This window comes from Hevea brasiliensis, chromosome 1, assembly GCF_030052815.1.
Source record: "Hevea brasiliensis isolate MT/VB/25A 57/8 chromosome 1, ASM3005281v1, whole genome shotgun sequence".
NCBI lineage: Eukaryota > Viridiplantae > Streptophyta > Magnoliopsida > Malpighiales > Euphorbiaceae > Hevea > Hevea brasiliensis.
In genome coordinates, this window is record NC_079493.1 from 1,710,827 (window position 1) to 1,735,053 (window position 24,227).

Consider the following 24,227-nt stretch of genomic DNA (forward strand, 5'->3'; position numbering starts at 1 on the left):
TAAATGAATTGATCAATTTTATTATAATTTAAAGTCAATTTTAATTAATTTAGACTTTATTTTTTTATGGAGTAAATAGGCTTTCACTAAGATCATTTGGTGTACCATTTACACCTATTAAGATTTATTTAATACACTACACTACACTAATATAGAACACTATAATTTTAATAATGAATTCACCTTTTTATATACCAATAAAACCCATTAAATGAATTTTAATGGATTATATTTACACCAATTAAAAAAATCATTAAAACTTAATTAGTTAAAAAAAATTAAATAAACTCTTATACTTTTGATCGAGTCATTATATAAGTTAAAAATTAAGCTTGTATTTTTTAATTAAGGTTAAATAAGTCATGACATGATGAAATATTATTATTTTTAATTTTAAATATTAAAATTATTAATTATTTTTAAATAAAATAATTTTTAGAAAAAGAAATTAAAGAATATGGTGAATAAAAATTAATATTAAAATTATTATTTTTAATATTTTATTATTAATGAAAAAATAAAATTTTATTATTAAAAATAATATTTTATTAAATAAAAAATTATTTAATCTTAATTAAAAAATACATAAATTTATTTAATCTAAAATTTAATTTTACCTGAACTGAAATATAGTAGGTTATTTTATTTTTTTTATTAATTTGATTAAATATATGAACATGAATGAATGGCCCCACCGAAATTCTATATCTTTATCCTTTGTTCGAGGCCACTCTTTTATCTTACCAAAGACGGGCCCCATCAACCACCTCCATTTGAAATAAAGCTGATCCTCTGTGTTCCACTATGGGGTACTTTAGCACTACCCAATGCACCATTTTTTGTCATTTATTTTACTTTTTAAAAAAAAAAAAACCAAAAAAATATTGTCCACGTATTTATCTTTTTACTACTTTATTTATTCCACATTTACAACAATCCTTAATGACAAAGCTTTGGCTTGCCTTATCACAATGACTTTCTTGCCCTTGTATTTCTTACAACAATTCTTCTAAATTTATAAAAAAAAATTCAATTTTCTCTTAGAAATTCAATATACATAAAATTACAAGTGCACCCTTTATATTTATTAAGGTTTTCTTTATATAATTCACTAGTATGAGAAATTATTATTTTAATGATAAATACACCTCATTAATATAGCAGGATATATTTATCATTAAAATTATAATTTTTTGATTAATATAGTACATTAAATAAATATTAACGATGCAAATTTGACTAGAAAAATTGAATTATAAAATAATTGAATTAAATTTATGAGAGTTTTAAAACAATGTTTAAATATTTTGAAGAAATTTAGGTTTTTGACGACAGAGTTGTGTATAGAATATGGTTAACATTTTTTTGTTAAGGATGGAAACAGATCGAGCATATATGGGTATTCGACCCAATCAAATTTTATAAATTTGAATAATATATGATTGAATTTGGGATGAATTTAAATTTAAAGGATAATACTTATTATAGGTTTTGATTTTATATGTTGAGTATTTATTATATGAATTTATTTATATAATTAATTAATTAATTAAAAAATATATTTTTATAATAATATTTATAAAGTTTTATGTATATTATATTTAAAAAAAATAGAATTTAAATATTTTATAAAATTATTAAAATTTTTAAATATAAATTATTAATAAAAACATTTTTTTATATTAATTATTAATTAATATATATAAAATTAAATGAGTTTAATTATTTTTAAATAATAATAATTAATTTAAAATAAATTTTAATTAAATTTGAGATAATTTAAATATTAAAAATATTATTTAAATTTGAAAAAGGCGATTTTTGTTGTACTAGCTGTTGCCCATTCTTAATTTCGGTAATTGACTAAGGGCAAATTTGTCATTGGGAAGATTAATTTCCCGAGGCCTTCGTTTGACCGATGAAAGCAATGTAAAAGGATGAGGCGGGCAACCGGCAACCGGCAAGTGCTCATCCTTATGTTACGGACGACCTTGATAGTAATGGGCCCACACCCAAAAGTGAAGTACCTTATTCTTATTTTTATTAATAATTTTTTTTTATTGATTCAAATAAATGCATCCATTCTGCTTTTTGGATGTTTAAGAATATTTTAGGATTACAAAATTTAAATTAAATATTTATATGATAATTTATATATTGATTATTTTAATTATACATATTAATTTATATAAATTTTATATAAATATTTAATTTAAATTATTAAATTCATATTATATGAAATTGAGTTTATGTTAAAATATACTTAATATTTTATGTTAATGGTATTTTTTTTACTAAATTATAAATATAAATAAATCTTTACCTATATTTTAAATTTTAGCAAACATTTAATTTTATGAATTTAAATTATAGGAAGATTTAATTGATAAAATATAAATTTCGGTTGAAATTGAAAATATATGTAAAGATTTGAATTTTTTTTCATCAAATTTTATTTTTAATATAATTTAATAAATATTAATAAACATTTAATTTAGTGTTAATTTGGTATAAACTTAAAGTCAAAGAATTTTGGTCAATATTCTATTTGATATTCTTTGTTTCTATATCAAATTATTGTTATTATTATTATTAGTTCTTGTAATGAAGTTAAAAAAAAGTTTATAATATTGTAATTAATGGATATTAGTGATAAAATTTTAATTATATATAAAATATTATTTATATAGAATTATAAAAAAATAAATAATTTAATCCATTTAAAAATCTTATACATTCAAATCAAATTAAATTAATCAAATAAAAATAATTATAATAATTTTTATGGATAATATTTATTGAGGATAATTAAATTAAAAAAAAATAAAAATTGCATTTATGTTTCTATTTAATTATTTAATTTAAATAGAATATTGATAACCTAATGTTTAGGGGTCTTAAATGAATGCAGGTGACAAACATGCGCAACTATAAAAATTAATAGAGGAATTGGTATTAGAGTTGAATGGTTAAAATTATTTTAAATATTATTAAAAAAATAATTGGAAAAAATTTATATTATTATTTTAAAATTTTATGATTAAAATTTATTAAATTTAATTTTAAATTATTTTTAATATTTTTTAATTAATATATTTAAAAAATAAATTTTTTAGTTAATAGCGCAGTTCTGTTTGGTAGCATTGTTAAAATTAATATTAAAAAAATTATTAACCGGGCATTAGCGTCATTGCATAAGTCATTTATTTATTTATTTTTGGTACTTATTAATTGCTCATTCACAATCACAAATCATATAATTCTCTCAAAATATTAATATTTATTTACCACTTCTCATCTGCAATGACATATTGCTTGCTTATAATAATAATAATAATAATAATAATAATAATAATAATAATAATCTAGAACATGATATTATCTTCTAGAGGTCAAAGGTAAGGACTAATTCATAAATGTGTTTACTCAGAAAATTAATTTAATTTCAATATGTGAAATGAATATAATGTCAAAACACTAACTTTTAGATATATAGGTTTCATGTGAATTATCTTAACTTAATAATTTTTTAATTAATTAAATTTTATGTGGAATTATATTGTTAACCCTCTTAATTCAATGATAAATTAGTGAATAAAAAAATCATGGGGATATAATCAGGCAATTAAAAAAAAAAAGCACAATTATTTAAAAAATGTCAATATCCAATGATATTGAAATAATTAGCCCACAAGCACCTAATTAGATTGTGACATTTGACACCCTCATACCTAATCGTATTTTACATCTTTATTATGAATTTTTATTAGGGTTTAAAAATTTTTCAATTTTTATACTGTAAAAAAATATTTTTTTTAAAAAAAATATTATTTTAAATATATTATAATTAAATAATTTTAAATCATTATTTTAAAGTCTAAAATAGTTTTTTTTTTTTTAAAAAGCAAGTTGAAACTGTAGCCCCAAATAAACTCTAATCATGGATATTTTATTACTTTTACATAAATATTGTAATTATATTTAAAATTATAAAATTTTAAATTTAATTTCAATAAAACATATATATAATAATGACATTAATTTACTTATGATACAATAATATAATTTAGAAGCATAAAATTATATGTTAGAATCTTAATCAAAATCAAATATGATAAAATTCATTCTTCAATCTTTTTATCTGAAGAATCTATTTTTATCATTTTTACTTCTTTCTATAATTACTTTTTTTTTTCTAATTTAAAAAATATTTTTTCTAAATTACTTCTTTTAATAACATCTAAATTAATATTTAAAAAAACTTTTTAATCCTTAAATTCTAAGATAGTGTTTGCACAAAAATAATCATTTTATTTATTAATTATTTTTCAGCTTAAGAATTAATTAAATAATTTTTTTTATAAATTTAATTTAACTAATTTTATTTTATTAATTTAATTAATTTGTGATATAAGATAATTAATAATTAAATTAATGATTATTATTTGAAAGAGGAGAGTTAGTGGCAATTTCAAACTGTTTCAAGCAGTTCAGTTCCAGGAGTTGGCAGATGGCTATAGGTAACCGCAGAATGTGATAGAATGTGTTTTAGAGTTTTCCAATAGTCTTCCAGAGACACACTGCAATGTAAAAGGCTCCAACCACTCAATCAATCAAACAACAACAGACTCAGCAGTCTATTTATCTTTAATTTTATTTGTCTTTTTATTTTTTCAGCTTTACATTTATTTTTCAAGCTTTGTACTTAAATTTTTAATTGCTTTAATTGTTCAGTTTAAGTGAAGTTTTGATGAAACTAGGTTCAGTCTTATCAGGTTTCTACAACTATTTGAGAGAAGTCAGAAAAGCGTGCAGTTGATACACTCAGTATTTGATACACCCGCAAATTTTTAAACTATTAGTCGGCCATATTATTTTCTAAGGAAAGAGATAGAAAATTTATTTTCAATATTGTGAGATTTTAAATTTAAATTTTAATAAAAAAAAGGAAAAAAATAATATATAATTGGACATATCATCTAGTTAGAGCAACTTATAATTCAAAGGTTGAACTAATTAAACTAGAATAACAAAAACAATAAGAAACTAGATGTTCAAATCATCCAACAAGTTGAACAAGTCCAAGCCTCCAAGGCCAAGTGTTGATTCCAAGTTATCACTTGACATCCAAATAAATAAACAATCTTGACTAGTTATTTATAGTAATGGGTTGATCAAATCAACATATTTTATTTTAATAATAATAATAATATGAAGATTTATAGGTTGTAGCTAGTGATTGATATCCATTTGACTTTAAGGATATTCACAAAGATTGCTTTGGTTTGTAATTGTTGAGTTGATTGAGTAAAGTGAATATAACTTGCGCACAAGATATACCCTCCTTTCCCATTACCTAATCTTCAACTTTTCTTGCAAGAGCTATGACAACCGAATGTTGGATCCAAAAATTAATCATTCTGAAAAATCACACCAATAAGCTTTAGGTTCATAAGTTATGACCTATTGAAATTGCTATTAAGAAATAGACACTATTTTTAAAGTTAGATGGATCTTGATAAGCACGTTGATGGGACTTCAACTTAGTCTTAATTGCTATAATATTTATCCTGCCAAACAGCCCATGTTCTTTGCTAGACAAAATAATGGGCTACCAACCTCCAATGAAACTTGTATTTTAAAAAAAAATCTTGAGGTTATTGTTGGCCATTCTTATTGGTAACGAGTCCCTTTTCTTAAAATAGGGATTTTATTAATAAAGATCTTAGCCAACTTTCTTCTGCAGTTAATTTTGTCAATAAACTTCTGAGTGATGTCCATAATCCAGGTCCTTGAAATCTATTTAGATTTGGCTTTATCGCATTGCCAAAAAGCTGGGTGCTACATAGTGATGTCCTGAATCTAGGTCCTTGCTGCTAGATTTGGCATCCTTTGGCATTGCCAAAACTTGGGTGCTTGTCGGGGGAGGTGCTCGAAAGTTCTAAAATTCTGTGTGATTTGCATATCTTCCTAGACTCGGCCACTGTACTTTACAAGTCCATATGAAACCTTGCATTTGCAGATAGATGTTGTAGGTGTGGCCAGCAGGCCGAGCCAGCTTCGGTCTCTAGAACTGAGGGCCTGGAACTGGATCTGAACCTGTAAGCTCCGGTCTGGTTCTGGATCAGGACCGGACCATGGCTGGGTCAAGTAATTGACCCAAAAATTGTAAGTTTTAGCAGGGAGTACATATTAGGCTTTCAATGAAGTCCTTTGAATCCTTTCCAATAATTCCCTTCCCGAAAAGCAACATAGAAATGTTTATATTTGCTGTGGCCATGGTCTGCAACAGACAAAAACTGAAAAAAATACCAGTGTGCTTAAAAAAAACTTCTTAGATAGTTTGAAGGCAACTATTATATTCAATTGTTACTGTTAAACTGAAGAAACAGAAGAGAAGGGGAACAGAAAGGAGGTAATTGACTCTTCACATCCTTCAGTATTTGTAGATGTAAATGCAATTCCACACAGGGTTTTCGAAACTTAACTGTGCAGGTCTCCAACAAAACAGAGGTCTGTTGAGGATCCAAATTTCTCCATGTACTGTCAAAGGCCTAAAGATAACTAAGACCAACAAATTACCAACACCAACAATGTCTTTCACAAAGCTGATATCACTGCAAGCAACATTAGGGAAATCAATAACTTAATATCCCCATTCCACATTACCAAACTAGGCGTATATTGTTTGTTCAAGCACGAAGTTAAAATGTAAATGACAATGCCAGTAGTAAGCTATATGCTTGCTACAGTTATGATATTCCCCTAGGTTCTTACATCCAAGACCATGGGATTAAAGGACATTTAAAAAGTCAAGGCCAAATTCTCCATGTACTGTCAAAGGCCTAAAGATAACTGAGACCAACAAATTACCAACACCAACAATGTCTTTCACAAAGCTGATATCACTGCAAGCAACATTAGGGAAATCAATAACTTAATATCCCCATTCCACATTACCAAACTAGGCGTATATTGTTTGTTCAAGCACGAAGTTAAAATGTAAATGACAATGCCAGTAGTAAGCTATATGCTTGCTACAGTTATGATATTCCCCTAGGTTCTTACATCCAAGACCATGGGATTAAAGGACATTTAAAAAGTCAAGACCATGGGATTAAAGGAAAGGGACTAAGGGAGTCAAGTGAGCTGGAATCTAACAACCTATTTTGAATATAACCCAGTTATTTCATGAAAGAGACTTGATACTCTTCGTTTATGACTTGGCTTGCAGTTTTTGTTATATTTCTTCTTGGCCCAAGTGTCATACAACAGTTAGATTAAAAACATACTAGCAATAAGAAAGTCCCTGATCCAATAATCCAATATGGGCAAAGACATCTTATCATGCCACCTAGGAGGTTAACCTTAAACATAATTTTATTGCCTACCATGTTTGGACGCATGAAAAAAAAAATCCAGGATATGTCTGTCATTGCTGATTTGATTTTTCAGCCTTCTTCATGTCTCCTCTTTCCCTTTCATTTTTCTTTTCACCTTTTTTCCCCTCATTTGTAGTTCTTATAATTGCCTTAATTGCGATGGTGAGGACTCTTAAACCCCAAATAGAACATTTGGCATGGTTCATAATCACATTAAAATATGCAAGGAAACACCATGACAGATGTATAGATACAATTTAACTAAAAGATGTTCACAGTCCATACCTGAGAGCTTGCTCGAAATGAAAGACATAGTAAAGATGCTTTAGGCATAGTTGATGTGTCAGCATCAGCCACACTTCCATTGGACCCAAAAGGCAACTTTAAAGTTTTACCATCAGAAAAGTTCACTTCTAAGTTGGGAAACTTCACTACTGCCATTGCTGGAATTATAACTTTATTTGCCACTGCAATCTGCATGAGCATCATTGACAAACTAAAAAGTCCTTACTAAAAAAGGCACATAATCTAACCTAATGTTCAGCCAGTTACCAAGTAGGTTCATGCTGCAGCCCACAGGTGCAGGAGGAGGGTTAATTACATTTATTTTCATGGATAAGTTCCACCATAAAAATTATTTGTACCAGATCAGCTTGATTTGACAATCTTAAGACACAATTTAAACAAGATAGCATATACCAACATTGTTATACATAGCGATTATTCAAAATGCTACTCATGATAATGCACAAACTTGTTAAGTCAATCTCATCTCATGCATAGATATCTAGCATAGCAGATTAAAATAAAATTCACAACAATAACGTTCCCCATATTTATGAAAACTATCTCAACAACTGTATATGCTCTCCCTCCTCTCCACTTCTAAAACAGTACTTAATATTATCTTCAATCTCCTAAAAAATAATAGTTGCATAAGCATTCATGATTATCAACACCAACCATACAAGCAAAACAAGAAATGAATGTGAATTAAACATTTAATAAAAATTGAAGCAATAAATTTTGCAAAGTTTGGATAATAGTATAACCAAACCTAACCTATAAATAGCTATCCATAACTACCTTACCTTACCCTACCACCATGTTGCTTGAACTCTGCAATATCAGCAAAGTAACCCCTATTCATCTCATCTGCACTGTCCTAAATCACATCAGACAATAATTAATTAAACCTCAATCTACCCTCACTCAAATCTAAAATTAAAGAAACAAAAAAGTTGCAAGTAATCACACACATACATGAGAGAGAGAGAGAGAGAGAGAGAGAGAGAGAGAGAAAGAGGGGCACAAAACACTTACAGCCTTGCACGCTCTTTCTCAATAGCTGCTTTGTTTCAAAGCTACAATTTGAGAAAAATTCTCAGTTCAAACAATAAAACTTTGCACAGGAATGATTGAAAAGAATACACATATCACATAGAAAGTTTCAAAGTTCAATTCTTTTTCAAAAAAGGGGAAATGGGTATTAGGGATAGAGCTTACATGGTACATGTCAAGGAAGCGAGTGGAGGTCTTTTACAAGAAACACCGAGAAGGGAAAGTATAAGAGCTTCTCTTGTTGCTGCTGCTTTTGAAGTAAGAGAAGTGAAGACTTGGTAGAGTTATTAATGTGTGTTATTAATCGATTCAGTCTCAACATGTTTGTGATTGGGATTTGGAAGCTATCAATGTTAAGAACCCTAATTTCAAATTCAAGGGTTGAATCTTTGTTTTTCTCAACCAGCGGAGGATGACACGGCGGAGTATCCCGATGCACAGGTGGTGGAGTGGTTGTTGGTGGTGTGATGGGAGCTGCGTAGTTAAGCTATTTGTGTAAGGCCTGGCCCAAGGCCCATACTTGTTATTATCATTAAATTTTTATTTGGGTTAATTATTTATTGTTTTTTAAGAAAGCCCAAGTGAAATTGAATCGATTTTTTTTTAAAAAAAATTCAACTATTTAATTAATTCAAAACAAATTAAATAATAATCGAATTAAACTAAAATTATTGATTTTAATTTATAAACAATTTGTTATCAGAGTCAATTCTCAAATTAAAAATTTCAAAAATAACTTTTAACCTTTAAAAAAAATCAAATGATTGATAAATTTATAAATAAATGTGACAAATTGAGTGTGGGCAAATAAAGATATGAAAGTAAAGTATTTTAATTTGGAAAAGGACAAGGGTGGATGAGTCATTCGTAGTAGTTAGGTGTTATGTTACTTTGTATCCTAATAATGGGTTGCTAGAATTAAAGATGCTTCGTCCCTACTGCTCCATTGACTCCAAAAGAAGTTTCCTATATGTAAAAAAATTACACAATGGCCACGCATGCAAATGCAATATTATATTGCCCTTGGATAAATATTAATAATTATCCCTGAACTTATATAGTTGTAACATTATAGTATTTTAACTTTAAACTGTAACGTAAAATCTCATGAACTTTCAAATTTTACATAATAAAATCACTCTGACTTTCAATTACTGATTTTTTAGTTAGAAACTGATGTGAATAGCTCTCGCATGGCGCTTAGTCAATATTTTTCTCTCTTCTTTTATGCAAAGTGTGAAATTATTCTCTTTATGCATAAAAAATTATTCTGTCTATAAAGAGAAAAATGATTCAATTTACACATGACTTGAAAGAGAAAAGAGAAATACTGACTAAGATCCATGCTAGAACTGTTTAGGTCAGTGTCTAACTGAAAAACTGGTAATTGGATATTAAAGGGATTTTATTGTACAAAATTTGAAAATTGATGAGATTTTATGCTACATTTTTAAGTTAAAGGACTATAATATTACAACTAAATAAGTTCAGAGATAATTGTCAAAATTTATCCAATTGCCCTTTGTAGGCCAAAGGACCAACACTACCACTATATTATGAATCATTATGGTTCCTTGATAAAATCAAACCTTAATTTGAATATTGAATTAGACTATACGTAGTCCCATCTTCCATCATCTCCATAACAAGCATCTTTAATTAATTATTTAATTTTAACTTTTCCTTCTTCCCTAGCTAGCTAGGATATATATACACTGATGGTTAGAAGCATTTTAAATTATTTTCGATTTTCTTTATTTATTTTATTAATTTTTTAAATAAATTTTTATATATATATGAATGAGGTTTTTTTTTTTTTTTGTCTATTGAGAATGTATAGATTTGAGATTCTCTCCTTAATATTAGGGTCATGCTCTCCCTCTTAACGGGGTTTTGTTTTATTTTTTTTATAGTATTTAAATGAATTCTTTGACAGTTTGAAATACAACATAAATCATTGATTTTTTTTTTATTTGGATTGATTTTTCAGGGATGAGCAATGATTTTCGATTAATGGATTCTAGTATTACAACTTATTTCTCTATTAACATTTGGTGGTTTAATCTCTTATGGGTATTATAGAGGTAGCAATTTTTCAAAGGACATTATTACATAAGGTTTATTTGATTGTTCAAAATGAAAAAGGATTCACTAACACTCAAAAAATTATTCAGTTCTACTCAGATAATCTCTGAACAAAGATTTTTATTATTTATATTTTTATATTTTTTTCTATTATAAGAAAATTATGTTATACTTATCTTATGATTATTATTAATGAATTCTCAATTTTTATTTAATTTTTTTAAATTAATTTATTTATATTAAAATTATACGTAATTCAAAATGTGATAAATTAGTAAGTGAAAGAGTAAAAAAGGAAAATAATACCTAAAATGACGCACAAGTAAGTAAGTGAAAGAGTAAAAAAGGAAAATAATACCTAAAATGACGCACAAGTAATATCGCATTATTATAAATTTTGAATATTAAAATGGACTTTATTTAATCAAATTAATAATAAAAAACGATTTATGCAATCCAACTAATTTGAGATAAGCGTTAGTTGTTATTATTATATATTATTAAAATTATAAATTCTATGGGTTAAGGCGACTAGTCTCCCACTGCAGAAACTGGGCAATGGATATGTTACCCTTAATGGCAGACAAAGTGGTCCTTAATAATGGGTGACATGCACCAAAAGGCTTTGCTACATATTCATTCATATTGTGCCCTTTATCTTTTATGTTATGTCCATATCCATCAATAATGTACTAATGAAATAGGTAAGATTAATTATGTATAGAGCCATAAGCCATGATCGATCCTTACAATTAATTTAATACACCCAAGGTCATAGTTGTACTATACTTGCACAACTAGAGCTAGAGATAGCATTGTCAAGTACTGCTAGTTCCATCTTTGAGCTGAAGAAGATCAGTGTAGTAATTGGAAATCCAGCCTTGGATTACCTCCACCTCAGATTTTCGTTGCATCACCAACCATTGCGGATCACTTGGCTTCTCTCGTTGAATATCTAAGCAATGAGATCCTGCAACAAATGTAGGATGCTGATTAGCATTCAAATTTCATAGATAATAATTTTTCTTCCTAAAAATTAAAAAATTAAAATTGCATATACACTCATGAAAATTTTCGAATTTCGTTTCTGCAGAATTTTTCTTGTAATATCTGCTGATTTTTTTTTTAAATTTATATATAAATATGAGTACCATTAACAGTAGAGAGTGCAACAATACTATCTGATATCTTCTCCAACACTCTGAAAAAAAAAAAAAAAAGAAAGTAAATCACATATTAAATTTACTTATTAAAAGAACTATCAAACTGTATATATATATATATATATATATATATTCTTTTTAATTACCCGCCACCGCTATAAGGATCTCTGAGTCCATTTGAGAAGATGATGTTACTAGCAAACCTATGAAGAATCAATTTCAAATCCTGCCATAGTTGTTGAATGTCGTCAGCAGCTTTCAATAATAATAATAATAATAATAAAGAAGAGCTTTACAATTAAGTATTTGGAAATATATATAGTTTATATACATACATGGCCTCCATAATAGGTTTTGACCCAGTGAGGCTGAGGTAGGACACCAAACAAGCTCTTGCATTCCTTTATGTAGTTTTTTAAATCGAATGGTGCTGGTGGGAACATAGTATTTCTATCATGGCCTATGGGCATCACCAACTCACTGCATGTCTGCACATATATATAAAATTTACTCATCTTTATCTATGAGGCTGATCTTTAGGGTTTTAATAAGAAGAATTTATGAATAATTAATTAAGTTAATTACCTGCCATCTCCATGCAATAGATTCTTCTCGAGTAGGGTCATAAAATTCATCCATATCATAGCATGAATTGTTTCCCATATAAGCAACAACTCCAGCAAAAATTCTGCTAAGAATATCAGTTCCTTTTGGTGCTCCATCAATTCCACCACACACAATGGTAACGGGGTAGTTTGGTGGATCATTATATTGAGCTGCTTCAGAATATATCGAGTCTAAGTAATCCTTGAGCTCAAAAGTTCTCTTCAATGGACTAAAGAAACAAGAAAAACATAAGCAGTAGTACAAATAAATAGATACGGAACTTTAAAACTAATATCTGATTCTTTCCTTTTCTTTTCTTTCAAAAACTAAGATAAATTGAATAGAAATTAGTATTATTTACATATAAGAACACCATATGACACACTCTACAAGTCTAGACGATTTTTAATGGCACAAAATAGTGTATATCTAATATAAGACTGGTTTGGCATTCAATTTCAGGATTTAAAAAATATTTTTAAGCAATAAAAATTGTTTTTTAATAAGAGCTACAATACTAATACTAAACATACTCATATTATTATTTACACGTTATTTCTTGAAGTATAGAGAAATTTTAGAGGCATGGAATGGTGTGTATTTAATTCTTTTTTGGCTGTTATATTGTATATAGAATAGGAATCATTGTTTTTTACGTGCAAGTCTTGAATTTCTTGCTGAGGATTGAAAGACCATTTGGCTTGGAAGCTACTTCTTCAATTTCTGCCCATGATTTGCGTATGGTATTGTAGCAACTCTCACTAGTTTCCTGTAATTAATTATATGAATAAAAAGTAATTAATGAAGAGTTCTCAATAATAGTAATTAATTAAATTAAACCTAAAGAAATTAATTAATAAAGAGATAAAGATGAAAGATATTTTCTTTTCTCTTACTTTAAAATCCTTGGTCACAATAGAATAGTAACCATTTTGTGGGGCAATATCATCAAAGTAGAGGATTGGAGCTGATGAAGCCAGAGCACCAAGAGCAACATGGGGATATTTTAACCTAAACCATGAGGCTAGCACTACAACATCATCAAAGAATTAAAAGTTAAAAAAAAAATATATGGTATATGAAAAGAGAAATTTTTAGGTAGATTCGATTTATCACGTTATTTGTAAATTAAGACAATATCACGAGTTAGTTTTTCTTACCATATTAAATTATTCATCCCAAAAAACCTCGGAATAGAATAATCTTGAAGATAATATTAACAATGTGAAAATACTTGCATTCACTATCTAGCGCTACTTCTAGCCTTTAGTGTAAAGAAGACAAAAGTGATTAATAATGCATAGTTGGTATAAAAGAATTATCAAAGAATCATCACTTACTTCCACCATAGGATCCACCAATCACAATTACAGGAGAATTATTCGCAGAATACTTTTTCTTGGCATGCATAATAATAGCAGCATAATCTGCTATGGCTTGAGCTGAGTTGAAATAACCAAGAGAACTAGCATTTCTTAGGGCTTCTTTACTCGATCCAAATGGTATCGATTTCCCATAGTAACGATGCTGTCAGAATTATATATTAACAATTCATAAGAAAAGCATACGTAAATATAAAACCTTGATGGATTTGGCTTGGTGGGAGAGATTTTTTTAGAAAAATTTACCTCAATATAAACAAGGAGAGCCTTGAAACGAGAAGCATTATCAATAAGGAAACCAATACCATCAATATCATCATCTATATTCTCTTCTGCACCAAAGAATGCAAAGATTGGTGCACTAGTGTTTGGACCACTCCAATATTTAAAATTGATCACATATCTTTGCTTGAAAGTGGTATAGCTTTCAGGCTTATAGTTGAAGTGGTCAAGTGTTTGGGGGTAAAAAAATGTAACAAAATCTTTTGAAGCTGCAGATTCAGAGTTTATGCTACTTTGAAGTAGTTCACCTCTGCTATGTTTCCTAAGTGCCCCAAGCCTTGGGATCATCTTCAATTGAATTGCAGAGACATGAAGTGAGAAAATTAGTAGCAACATTGAGAGAAATTGACGAAAAGGGTATGTAAGAATGTCCATGGCCTTGAGTGAATATTTGGTATAGCCAGCTTCTACTTGTATTTTGGCTTTGAAATTGTAAGCTCAAGCTTGAGGCCTATTTATACAAGATTAGCAATGGTGTGGTCATGTTATTGGGTTATAGGACAATGGGTATAATTTAGCTGGTCAAAATGGTACTGCCCTTTTTATCATATTAACAAAGACTTAGACCCATGGGTTAGAAAAGATCATAGCCGTTAGGTAGTAGTGGTTGGTATAAGTACAATCGCATCCAAAGATAATTCATGACGCAAGTGGTGATTACATAAGACCATTAAATATCCTTGGTGAACAAATTTCAAATTAATTCAATTGTGCTGAATCACAAAAAGAAAAAAATAAACTTAATGAGAAATTGTAATTTTGTTTAATCATTTTAATTTTAGTAATTTAAGCCAAATTGAATAAGTTAATTATAATTTTATCAATTGATTAAAATTAGACTTTCTATTTTATCTAGTTGATCAAAATTAGGGTAAATTATTGTTTTTTATTTTCATATTTAATTAAAATTAACACATATGCTATTTGTAAAAAAGAAAAAAAATTCTCTGACTAACTCAAGATCTCTCCCTCCAACAAATTTTATTAAGACTTTATTTATTTTATAGTAAATATTTTACATATTTTTAGCATTTAAAGCACTTAAAAAAATAAATTAACAAAAATTCATTATTACTATTTTTAATTTTCTAAATTTTGATAATTATTTTAAAATATAAAAATATTATATATATATATATATAAAATAAACATATATGTCACTAATTTAACACGGTAACCAAATAATAAAAAATATTTTCATAAAAAATTTTTTAAAAAATATTTTTTATATACGAATTATTTTATAAACCTAAATTAAAAATGTTTTAAGTAAACCTAAAACCCTAAAAATGTCCTTGTTTTACCTCCTCCTCTCTCGTTCTCTCACTCTCCCCCTCTTTCACAATTTTTGCCCTGCGACCAGTTTTTTCTCTTCCCCAAGCCGACGACCAGCTTTCTGCTTCCTCCTCTTAAACTGCCACCGTTAACGCCCAACACTCTGTTTGATCTTTCCCGAAGTTAAATCCATCTAAAATTGAGAAGAGAGAGAGAGAGAGAGAGAGAGAGAGAGAGAGAGGAGTTACAAAACTGCCGGCTCTGAAATTCTTATCTGTGACCATCTCACTCACCACCAGTCTGGGACCTCTCCCAGCAGTCGACAGTTGTGAGAGAATATATGAAGGGAAGGACTTTGAGTTGTAGGAATTCAAAACCTAAGAATATTTTGACAAACTTAGAGATGAAAAATTAACTTACTCTAAATAATACTGATTAAGCAATAAGTTGCCTAAATCCATAATTGCCTTAAATGATGAAATGATTAGTAATAGTGCTTTAACTAGAGATATAATGATAATAATAAAATTTAGTTGAAGAAAAGAATTTATAGAGATAGATTACTTTCATTAGAAATGTAAGGAGAGATTATTAAGTATATTCAATACACATAAGTTATTTCTCTAAATATATATGAGTCTCAAATCTTTAAAATTAAGAAAAAATTCTTTCTCTGTAATTTAGCCACTAATTGGTTATTGCCCTAAATCTTTAAAATCTTTTGGTTGCTCTAATGGAATTTGAGGTGGAAACCAACGGTTAAAAAGAAAATTAATAAGGAAAATTTTCCAAACGTCCCTGATCGTATTCTATTGGCTTTATTTTTTTAATTTTTTATAACAGGATATTTTTTATATCCGTTTTATAGTTGATAATTCTTTCAGAGTTTGCACTTACCCTTCTAACAATGTATCATTCAAAAATCGAGCCAATCATCCCTGATCATATTCCACTGGCTCTTTAATGCATCATTTCTTGTATTTTTATACATAAAGATTGAGAGGAGAATTGAGATGTAACTTCGATCGCCAGCACATTAATTAATTGATTAATGGATGATACGTTTAAATCCATTTCATAATCATAGTAATTTTAAATCTATCTGCAATTGTTTAATATTAATCCAAATACATCATATCCCCACTCACCTTAATGGAGACATAATTTCATCTATTTTCTGGTAGCTGTAATTTCATCGAGAACAGGTAAAAAGATTCCCATAACTTTATTTTACGATTTGTGACCCATTTTGATAGTGATCCATTTAGATTAATTGAATTTTAATCAAATATTTAATAATTAAAATTATTTCTTTAATAAAATTAACATTTTTATTCATGAAATGAATACGACTGAAAATTTAAAATGAAAATCCTTTTTATTTAGCAACTCAATAGGCAAATCAAGTCAATATGTAATTCCAAATGTAATAATTCTAACATATTAATTGTATTATACCCTTCTTTTTTTTAATCTTAGGCCAAGATTTTTCTAATCTTAGGCCAAGATTTTTCTTTTTTTAATAGCACTATAATAAATAAAAGTCTCTTATTAATGGGTAGAATCAAATTCTTAATAATTAAAAAAAATTTTATTTATCATCACTCAAATTTATTTATATTAAATTTAAATTTATTTAATTACATGTCAAATTATATCATGATACCACATCGTGAAAATTGCCAACTTTAGGAAGACCCAATTAACTTTTTTGCCACTCCCTGTGTCACTAGAAGGGAAATGCATGATTACAAGGAAACACTTTCTTTCTCCGTTATAGTGGATGGTACTGCTCAGGTGGAAAATAGAAGTAAAAAATTGTTGTACAGTAACAAGCAAATAGCTGTCCCATTTATAAGTGATCAAAGTTTAATTGTAATGACGACTGACGAGGAAACACCTTATGAAATTATGGAAAAACAAGTCAATGCCTAACTAAATTAGATGAACATATATTATGTAATATGTCTATGCACACATGTATAGAGCTAGGAAATTAAACAGAGACCATGTGAAACCCATGAATCCATTGTCTCCATGTAATACACAATTGTTGAAAAGGAAAGCAAATGATTGCAATTAGTGCCCACTAGCTAGCTAGCTACCTACATTAATTGCCCTGTGGCCAGTGGCCATTTCCATCTCTTTCAAGTATATGCGGAGGGCTGGCTTCGAGTCTCCTTAATCATTAGCCCCATAGAATTTTTCTTTGGTTTGGTAATAGGATAATAAGTTGGTCTATAATCTATATTTTTTTATTTATAATTTATAACTTAATTAACATTAATTATATAATTGGAATTGTATTGTCAGTTAAAGGTCTAATATACTTAATAGTGAATTCTAATATATTTTTATAATATTTATACCTATCTCTCTATATATTGCCAAAATAATACTCTTCTTTTTGAATAATTTTTATCAATTGCCCCCTAATTTTGAGGGATATTTCACTTTTGTTCTTATTTTTATTTTGTTACCATAAATTCCTAAATTTTAAAAATGTTATACTAATATCCCTCTTACTATAATTCGATTAAATTTTCGATAAGATACTTACATGGTAGTGTTATGTATTAAAAAAAAAATGTCATGTAGGAAAGGGTTAGGGGTGTTATAAATGAACATAAATGAGTAAGGGGTAAGGGAAAGAAAATATGATATATGAAAAAAAATTATGGTATAGGAATTTTAATGATATTTGTAACAACCAAAAGAAAAAAAAAAAGGGATTTTGGCGTGTGACAGTGGGTTTCCACTGTCACTGCCAGCTTTTTATAAAAAAAAAAAAAAAAGTTTCAAAAATCGGGAGGAGGATTCCCCCTCCCCCCCCCCCAATTTCTCTTCTCTTCTCTTCTATCCTCTCCTCCCCTCTCTTCTTCTTCTTTCCTTCTTTGGTGACCGGCCGGCGACCTCCCAAGCGGCCCCCCCACCCTGCCGGCGACCCTCAAGACGCGGCGGTTCCACGAGCGGCAAGAGAGGGAGAAGAGAGAGAAAAGCAGCGCCTGATGGCGTGACTTTCCGGCGCGATTCCTGCTTCATCCGACGTCCGATCGAGGCGATTCAGGTGGCGTTGGAAAGCTTGTTCCGAGAGATTTCTTTTGATAGGTTTGGCGTTGGATGAAAGGTTTGGGTGCCCGGAATCTTAAGTTTTGGCGAATTGAGTAAACATAGAAAAAAAAAAATATATATATATATATATATATATAAAATAAAAAAATAAAAAAATAAAAAAAAATAATAAACAAAATAAAATAATAATAATAATGGTAATAATAATAACAAATAAATAAAATTGCTGCAGAATCAGTTCTCGAGGTAGTAAGGGTATTATGTAAGCTAAAGGATAAGAATAGAAATCATACGATAAAGGTATGACTGCAATTTCCTGAGTTCCTTTCTAACTTCATATTGTTCAAAACAATAGTATAATCTAATTATAATAGTGTTAAGAGAAATAAATTAGCGAAGATAAATTATAGAAGGCCAATGGATAGAGAAAGTGCATAATGAAGGTTTGGACAATTGATTGCAGATGCAATATAATCTAAATGCCAGTGGAAGTACTAGCTAGAGTGGTCAAAGGACCAAATTTGAGTAGCACAGACATATGATAACGCGATAGAGACTCTGAAAGATATAGTTAGCAAGTACAGCTGTCATGTTAGGAAGAAGAATGGAACTAGGGATAGAATAGTCAAGTTCTATTTTGGGTAAGACGAAAGAAATAAATGAAAGGACAACCTAAAGAGCGCATAATAAAAGGAACAAAGTTAAGATATAGGGTAGGCTAAGTGTTATTATTGACAAGGTGAATGACAAGGATGGAGAACCCAAAATGGGACCATATTAGTGAGAATAGTGATGGAGGTGTGGAATCTAGTAATGTGATACTCATAGCATGATGTAGTTGAGGTAGTGCTAGGGGCTAAATTATAGAGCTTGGAGTTTCATGATTGGATCATACTCTATCTATTCTCTATTTCTAAAGTAAAGTGGATAGCAATGGGGCAAGATTCTTTTAACTTGTTAACAGTATCAAGAAGATTAGGCGAGGAATACAATAATAATGAGCAAAAGCTAGAAGGTGTGCGATGATATTGTGGACTATCTAATTAGGCAGAGAAGAAGAAGTTAGTAAGTAGTAAGTTGAATAAAAGTTAATCTAAGGGATCAAAAAGGTATGATGAGAGGAAAAGAATGATGGATAATGACACAGAGGCTTTAGGTTAGACTTTTGAGATAGTGAGAAGGTAGTTAGAGGTTCATTATGAATGTCAGGCAAACATTTTTAGTGTGATCAACAGAATCACTTTGTAATGAAGCAATAACGACATGACAACAGTAGGGGTAGAATGAAAAGTGACAAGTCTGGGTGGTTATAAATCACTAGAAAGTTCAAGGATCAAATTAATGACCATAGATAAGGGTAGAATTAGTGTTGGAAGAATTTATTAGTAGGATAAATCTTTCAGGAATCAACAAAAGTTAAGGGCACAATATAAACGATGATAGATATGAATCATAGGTCAAGTATAAGTAAAGTTAATAAATTATAAAATATTATGTCAGGAAGGACAATGGTACGGTAAAGGGTTCATGCATATGATACCTTATAGGTAGAGCACAATTGTGCTAGGAGATAATGAAATTTGGAGAGAAAAAACCAAGAAACATAGGTTAACATTATTATATGGACAATCGAGCGTAGTTGAATATAAGAGAATATTTTTCTTTCTTTTCAAGTTTAGCTCGTGTTTTTGATTCTAAAGTATTATATAAGGAACAGAAACTGAGTCAAGGAGACCTAGTTATTTAAGAGTTTGGTAGGCACCGATCCATACACAATTTCCTGATATGAGAATGATAGTAAGTGCATACTTAGTGTTAAGTATGAAAGGACGATTAGAGTAATAACAGGAGTTAAATCGAGCTAGTTACTAGGGCTTACAACCCTTTTGAACTATAAGCTGGAGGAAGTGCTAATTGCTAATGAGTTACAGTGAATAGAATTGTTGCTAATGGGAAAAGTTGAGACTGAAGTTTGGAAAGCTATGGGCAGTATATGTGATTATATTAAGGAGAATAAACACATGAAGTATCTTGTTTGGAATTAAGGCATGACACCTATTTCCCACAACCGTGTTAGTTCAGATGGAACTTATAGTTTATGGGGCTCCTATCCATCCAGGATGAGCAATTTCCTATTAAGGCTGGTAGGGAATGATAATGTTCTCATAGTTAAGTTGGAAAAGGGGGATACAAAAAGAATTTTCAATGATTAATTACAAGCGTTACATAATGTGAAGAATGTGCTGGTAGGGGTCAATCGTAAGATTAAAATTCGCGAAGTAATGGAACTAGTAATCAAGATAGGACTAAGAAATAAAAAGAAAGTTAAAGTAGATGATGGAATGGACATCCTTGAAGGAAAAAGTATAAGAATGAGAGAAAACAAAGGTTAAAGAATAAATACAGTAGGTTGGAAAGATATCAACAATAGCAGAAATAGGAAAAGGAAGTGGATGAGATCCAAAGGATATGAAGAAAGCTCGGTAGAGCTAGTTATAATGATGAGGATAAGGAGGAATAGGTATGCTAGGAACACACTAAGAAATATTTAAAACAAGTTATTATGAGATGATAGATTAAAGGAGTAGTAGAGCCTCGATCTGAGTGCCAATGTGTCAGAAGTAGGCCACATACTAAAAAGCTATAGGAAGAAGTCTAGATATTTCCATTCCAGAGAAGGAGTGAGAATTGATAAAGTCGCATTGGATTGAGTTGTCAGGGAATATAAACACTTTTGTTACCTATAAGGAGAGACCCAGTTTACTTTCTAATGTTGATAAATGATACACTTGGCCCTTGGAGGAGACTCTACCTGACTAGTTACATAAGATGGATAGAGGTTGGTCTAAGTACCTTAGTAATGACACAAAAGAGATTAAAAATTTGAAGTATCATGGGAGTGAGAAGATTTATAGATATTAACCACTGAGGTCATAAGAAGAGTGAAGATCTCGAACAAGATGCCTGGATTAGGTGCTGTAGGAAAGCTACTCATAGGATGCTCTAGGATAAGGAACATAAGTCATGTTTTGGGGAAATAGAGATTATCGAAACAAAGGAATGAAGACTGAAGTCACCAAGAGATACGTTAGAACGTAATAAAAGTGAGGTAAGCACCAAAGTTGATAAAAGTTATGAGACATCAAGTCAAGAACAGTGAGGTATAGCGAATACTTGAAATGTCAGAAAAATGGTCAATGAATAGTTATAAGATAAAAGCCCTTTAGAAAGAGATGATGACCAATAGGACACTATAGTAGAATCAGAGAGCGGTAGAATGTCATATATAATATACGAAGAGTTTGAAGAATAAATGTTTTACCAATCTCTGCATAGCTGGAGGAGTAATGATTGCACTCGTTCTAATAATCTTATTTTCCTTATTTCTTTGTTTATTCGAAAATTCGAGGACGAATTTTTCTTAAGGGGGGAAGAATGTAAAAACCAGCAAAAAAAAAAAAAAGAGATGAGACTTTGGTGTGTGACAGTGGGTTTCCACATCACTTTGACTTTATAAAAAAAAACGTTTCAAAAATCGGGAGGAGGATTCCCCCCCCCCCCCCCAATTTCTCTTCTCTCCTCTCCTCCCCTCTCTTCTTCTTCTTTCCTTCTTCGGTGATCGGCCGGCGACCTCCCAAGCTGCCCCCCCACCCGGCCGGCGACCCGGCGACGGCCAGACCACCAGAAACGGTGGCAAGAGAGGGAGAAGAGAGAGAAAACGCGCGCACAGTGGCAGCAGCTTTTCGGCGCGATTCCGGCTTCATCCGACGTCCGATCGAGGCGATTCAGATGGCGTTGGAAAGCTTGTTCCGAGAGCTTTCTTTTGATACCCATTTTGCAGCAAATGGAGGTCGGATGAGTGAGATATGGAGAAGAGAAGTTTTGGGTTTTTCAAGCTTTTTTGTCAGATCTAGGACGATCCGACCGTTGGATCGACGATCCGAGACCACATATGGACTGAGGAAGAGGAGAGAAACATGATGGTATGACCAGATCCGGCAAATGTCGCCGGCGACTGGCGGCCAGCCACCGTGCGCGGTGGTTCCGGCGGTGGCTCCGGTGGGCTATGGAGATGATTCAACTTCCAGAGGTTTCCTCATAAATTTTTGAAATTTTTGAGACATAGATAAACTTCGGGTAAGACTATTTTCATTATTTCTCTGTCTGTGGAGCATAAATACAGTGTTTCTTAAACAATAAAAATTGGAGAAAAATTCTAAGAAAAATATATGATGAAAGTAAAATTATTTGGAGATATTTTATGGTGTTTGTTGAATTTTTTGAGTGATTATAGAATATTTTTGAAAAATATAAATAGATTTTAGTTAGATTTTTAGCATATGGGCATATAAGATTATTTGAAATTTATGATATTTAAATTTTATATGATTGGTTGAAGCTTGAAGATGGAGGTTTAAATATGTGAATATTGAATTGGGTTGAATTAAGAATATGTTAGCTGTTTGAAACTTATGGAATTGAGTAAAATTCTTGAATAAAATATTCATGGGTGATTAGAAAATTATAATTCATTTTGCAATAGCCTTATAATATTATTAACGACTGCAGGACAAAATTTTAGAATTTTTAGAGTTTGTTTGAGTGAATTTTTACAAAATGTCAATTATAGGGACTAAAACGTAATTTTTAAGGTTTTGAGTATTGCTTGGTTTGGAGGGCCCAGGAGGGGCCATATAATGATAATGAGATATGAGTTGAATTTAGAAGTGTTATTTGAGCCTTTTTGCAGGTTGGGTAGGTCCCAGGTACAGGGAAAACTCTGTCGGATTTTCGACATGAATTAGGCTGTCTATTGCCTCTTTGGAGTTTTATCTTAATTTAGTACTAATAAATTTATAATTTAATTATTAGGTGATCGAGGTCAGCTATTTTTCCGCATCCAGCAGCCACAATAGTCATTGGTGTACTGTGAGTAAAATATTAATTTTAATTGTAATTTCGATATTATTATATGTTCAAGCATGCCCATACATCACTTATAGGGGATCAGCTCCCATATATTATGATTGATATTACTGGGTGTGTGAGTGCTCCAAATTACTTTTTTGTTGTTATGATGTGAAAACATTGCTGATGTTGCATTTCACTCTACAGGGTGCATTAGCTTTAGATAGTTATAGAGATTATGGTTAAAATTGATATTTTACTATCTGAGTCGAACGCTCACTCCTGTTCACCATATTTTTCCAGGCTACAGGAGAGCGTATTCTGTAATAGGAGATTTGCCCCCAACTTCCTGGTCATGGATAGATCACCCAGGTTCGGGTCCATAAGCAGTGACAATTGCCATTTTTCAGAATAACCTGTCCCTTTCCTCTCAGGTTATGAAAAGATTACTTAATTGTATTATTATTCTCCAAATTTGTAATTTAGGACTCCGCATTACTAGTAGTATCATTAATCCTGTCAGGGATTGCATGAACTTAAGTTTTTGTATTAACAAATGAAAAATTTTTATGAGTTTTAAATAGTTTGTAAATGGTATAACAGGGTTGAGCTAGGCTCCCCTAATTTAGTTTCTGATAATTACTGGGCTAAGTTGGCTCGAAATAAAACTACAACAATTTAATTTAAATTATTTTATATGCATATTGGGCCTAAATTGTGGGCCTAGTCAT

General features: G+C 29.9%; 1 protein-coding gene and 1 long non-coding RNA gene across 4 annotated transcripts; both read right to left on the bottom strand.

Moving 5' to 3' along the window:
* Positions 1 to 7,122: 7,122 nt before the first annotated feature.
* Positions 7,123 to 9,177, bottom strand: LOC110673301 (uncharacterized). 3 transcript variants are annotated; one of them, XR_009144042.1, is made up of 4 exons: positions 8,889 to 9,177; positions 8,706 to 8,746; positions 8,474 to 8,547; positions 7,123 to 7,856 (listed from the first exon to the last, which is right to left on the bottom strand). It is a non-coding gene; the product is annotated as an uncharacterized LOC110673301 (long non-coding RNA). The 3 variants fall into 3 exon arrangements; XR_009143991.1 differs by having other exon boundaries at positions 7,123 to 8,542; XR_009143941.1 differs by having other exon boundaries at positions 7,123 to 8,547.
* Positions 9,178 to 11,370: 2,193 nt separating this feature from the next.
* LOC110673325 (uncharacterized) lies at positions 11,371 to 14,660 on the bottom strand. Its single transcript, XM_058135865.1, has 9 exons — positions 14,206 to 14,660; positions 13,918 to 14,104; positions 13,474 to 13,607; positions 13,234 to 13,346; positions 12,557 to 12,806; positions 12,307 to 12,459; positions 12,118 to 12,197; positions 11,960 to 12,009; positions 11,371 to 11,778 (listed from the first exon to the last, which is right to left on the bottom strand). Exons 1-9 carry the CDS (start codon positions 14,614 to 14,616, stop codon positions 11,627 to 11,629), a joined length of 1,530 nt encoding a protein of 509 aa, XP_057991848.1. The 5' UTR covers positions 14,617 to 14,660; the 3' UTR covers positions 11,371 to 11,626.
* Between the last annotated feature and the right edge of the window lie 9,567 nt (positions 14,661 to 24,227).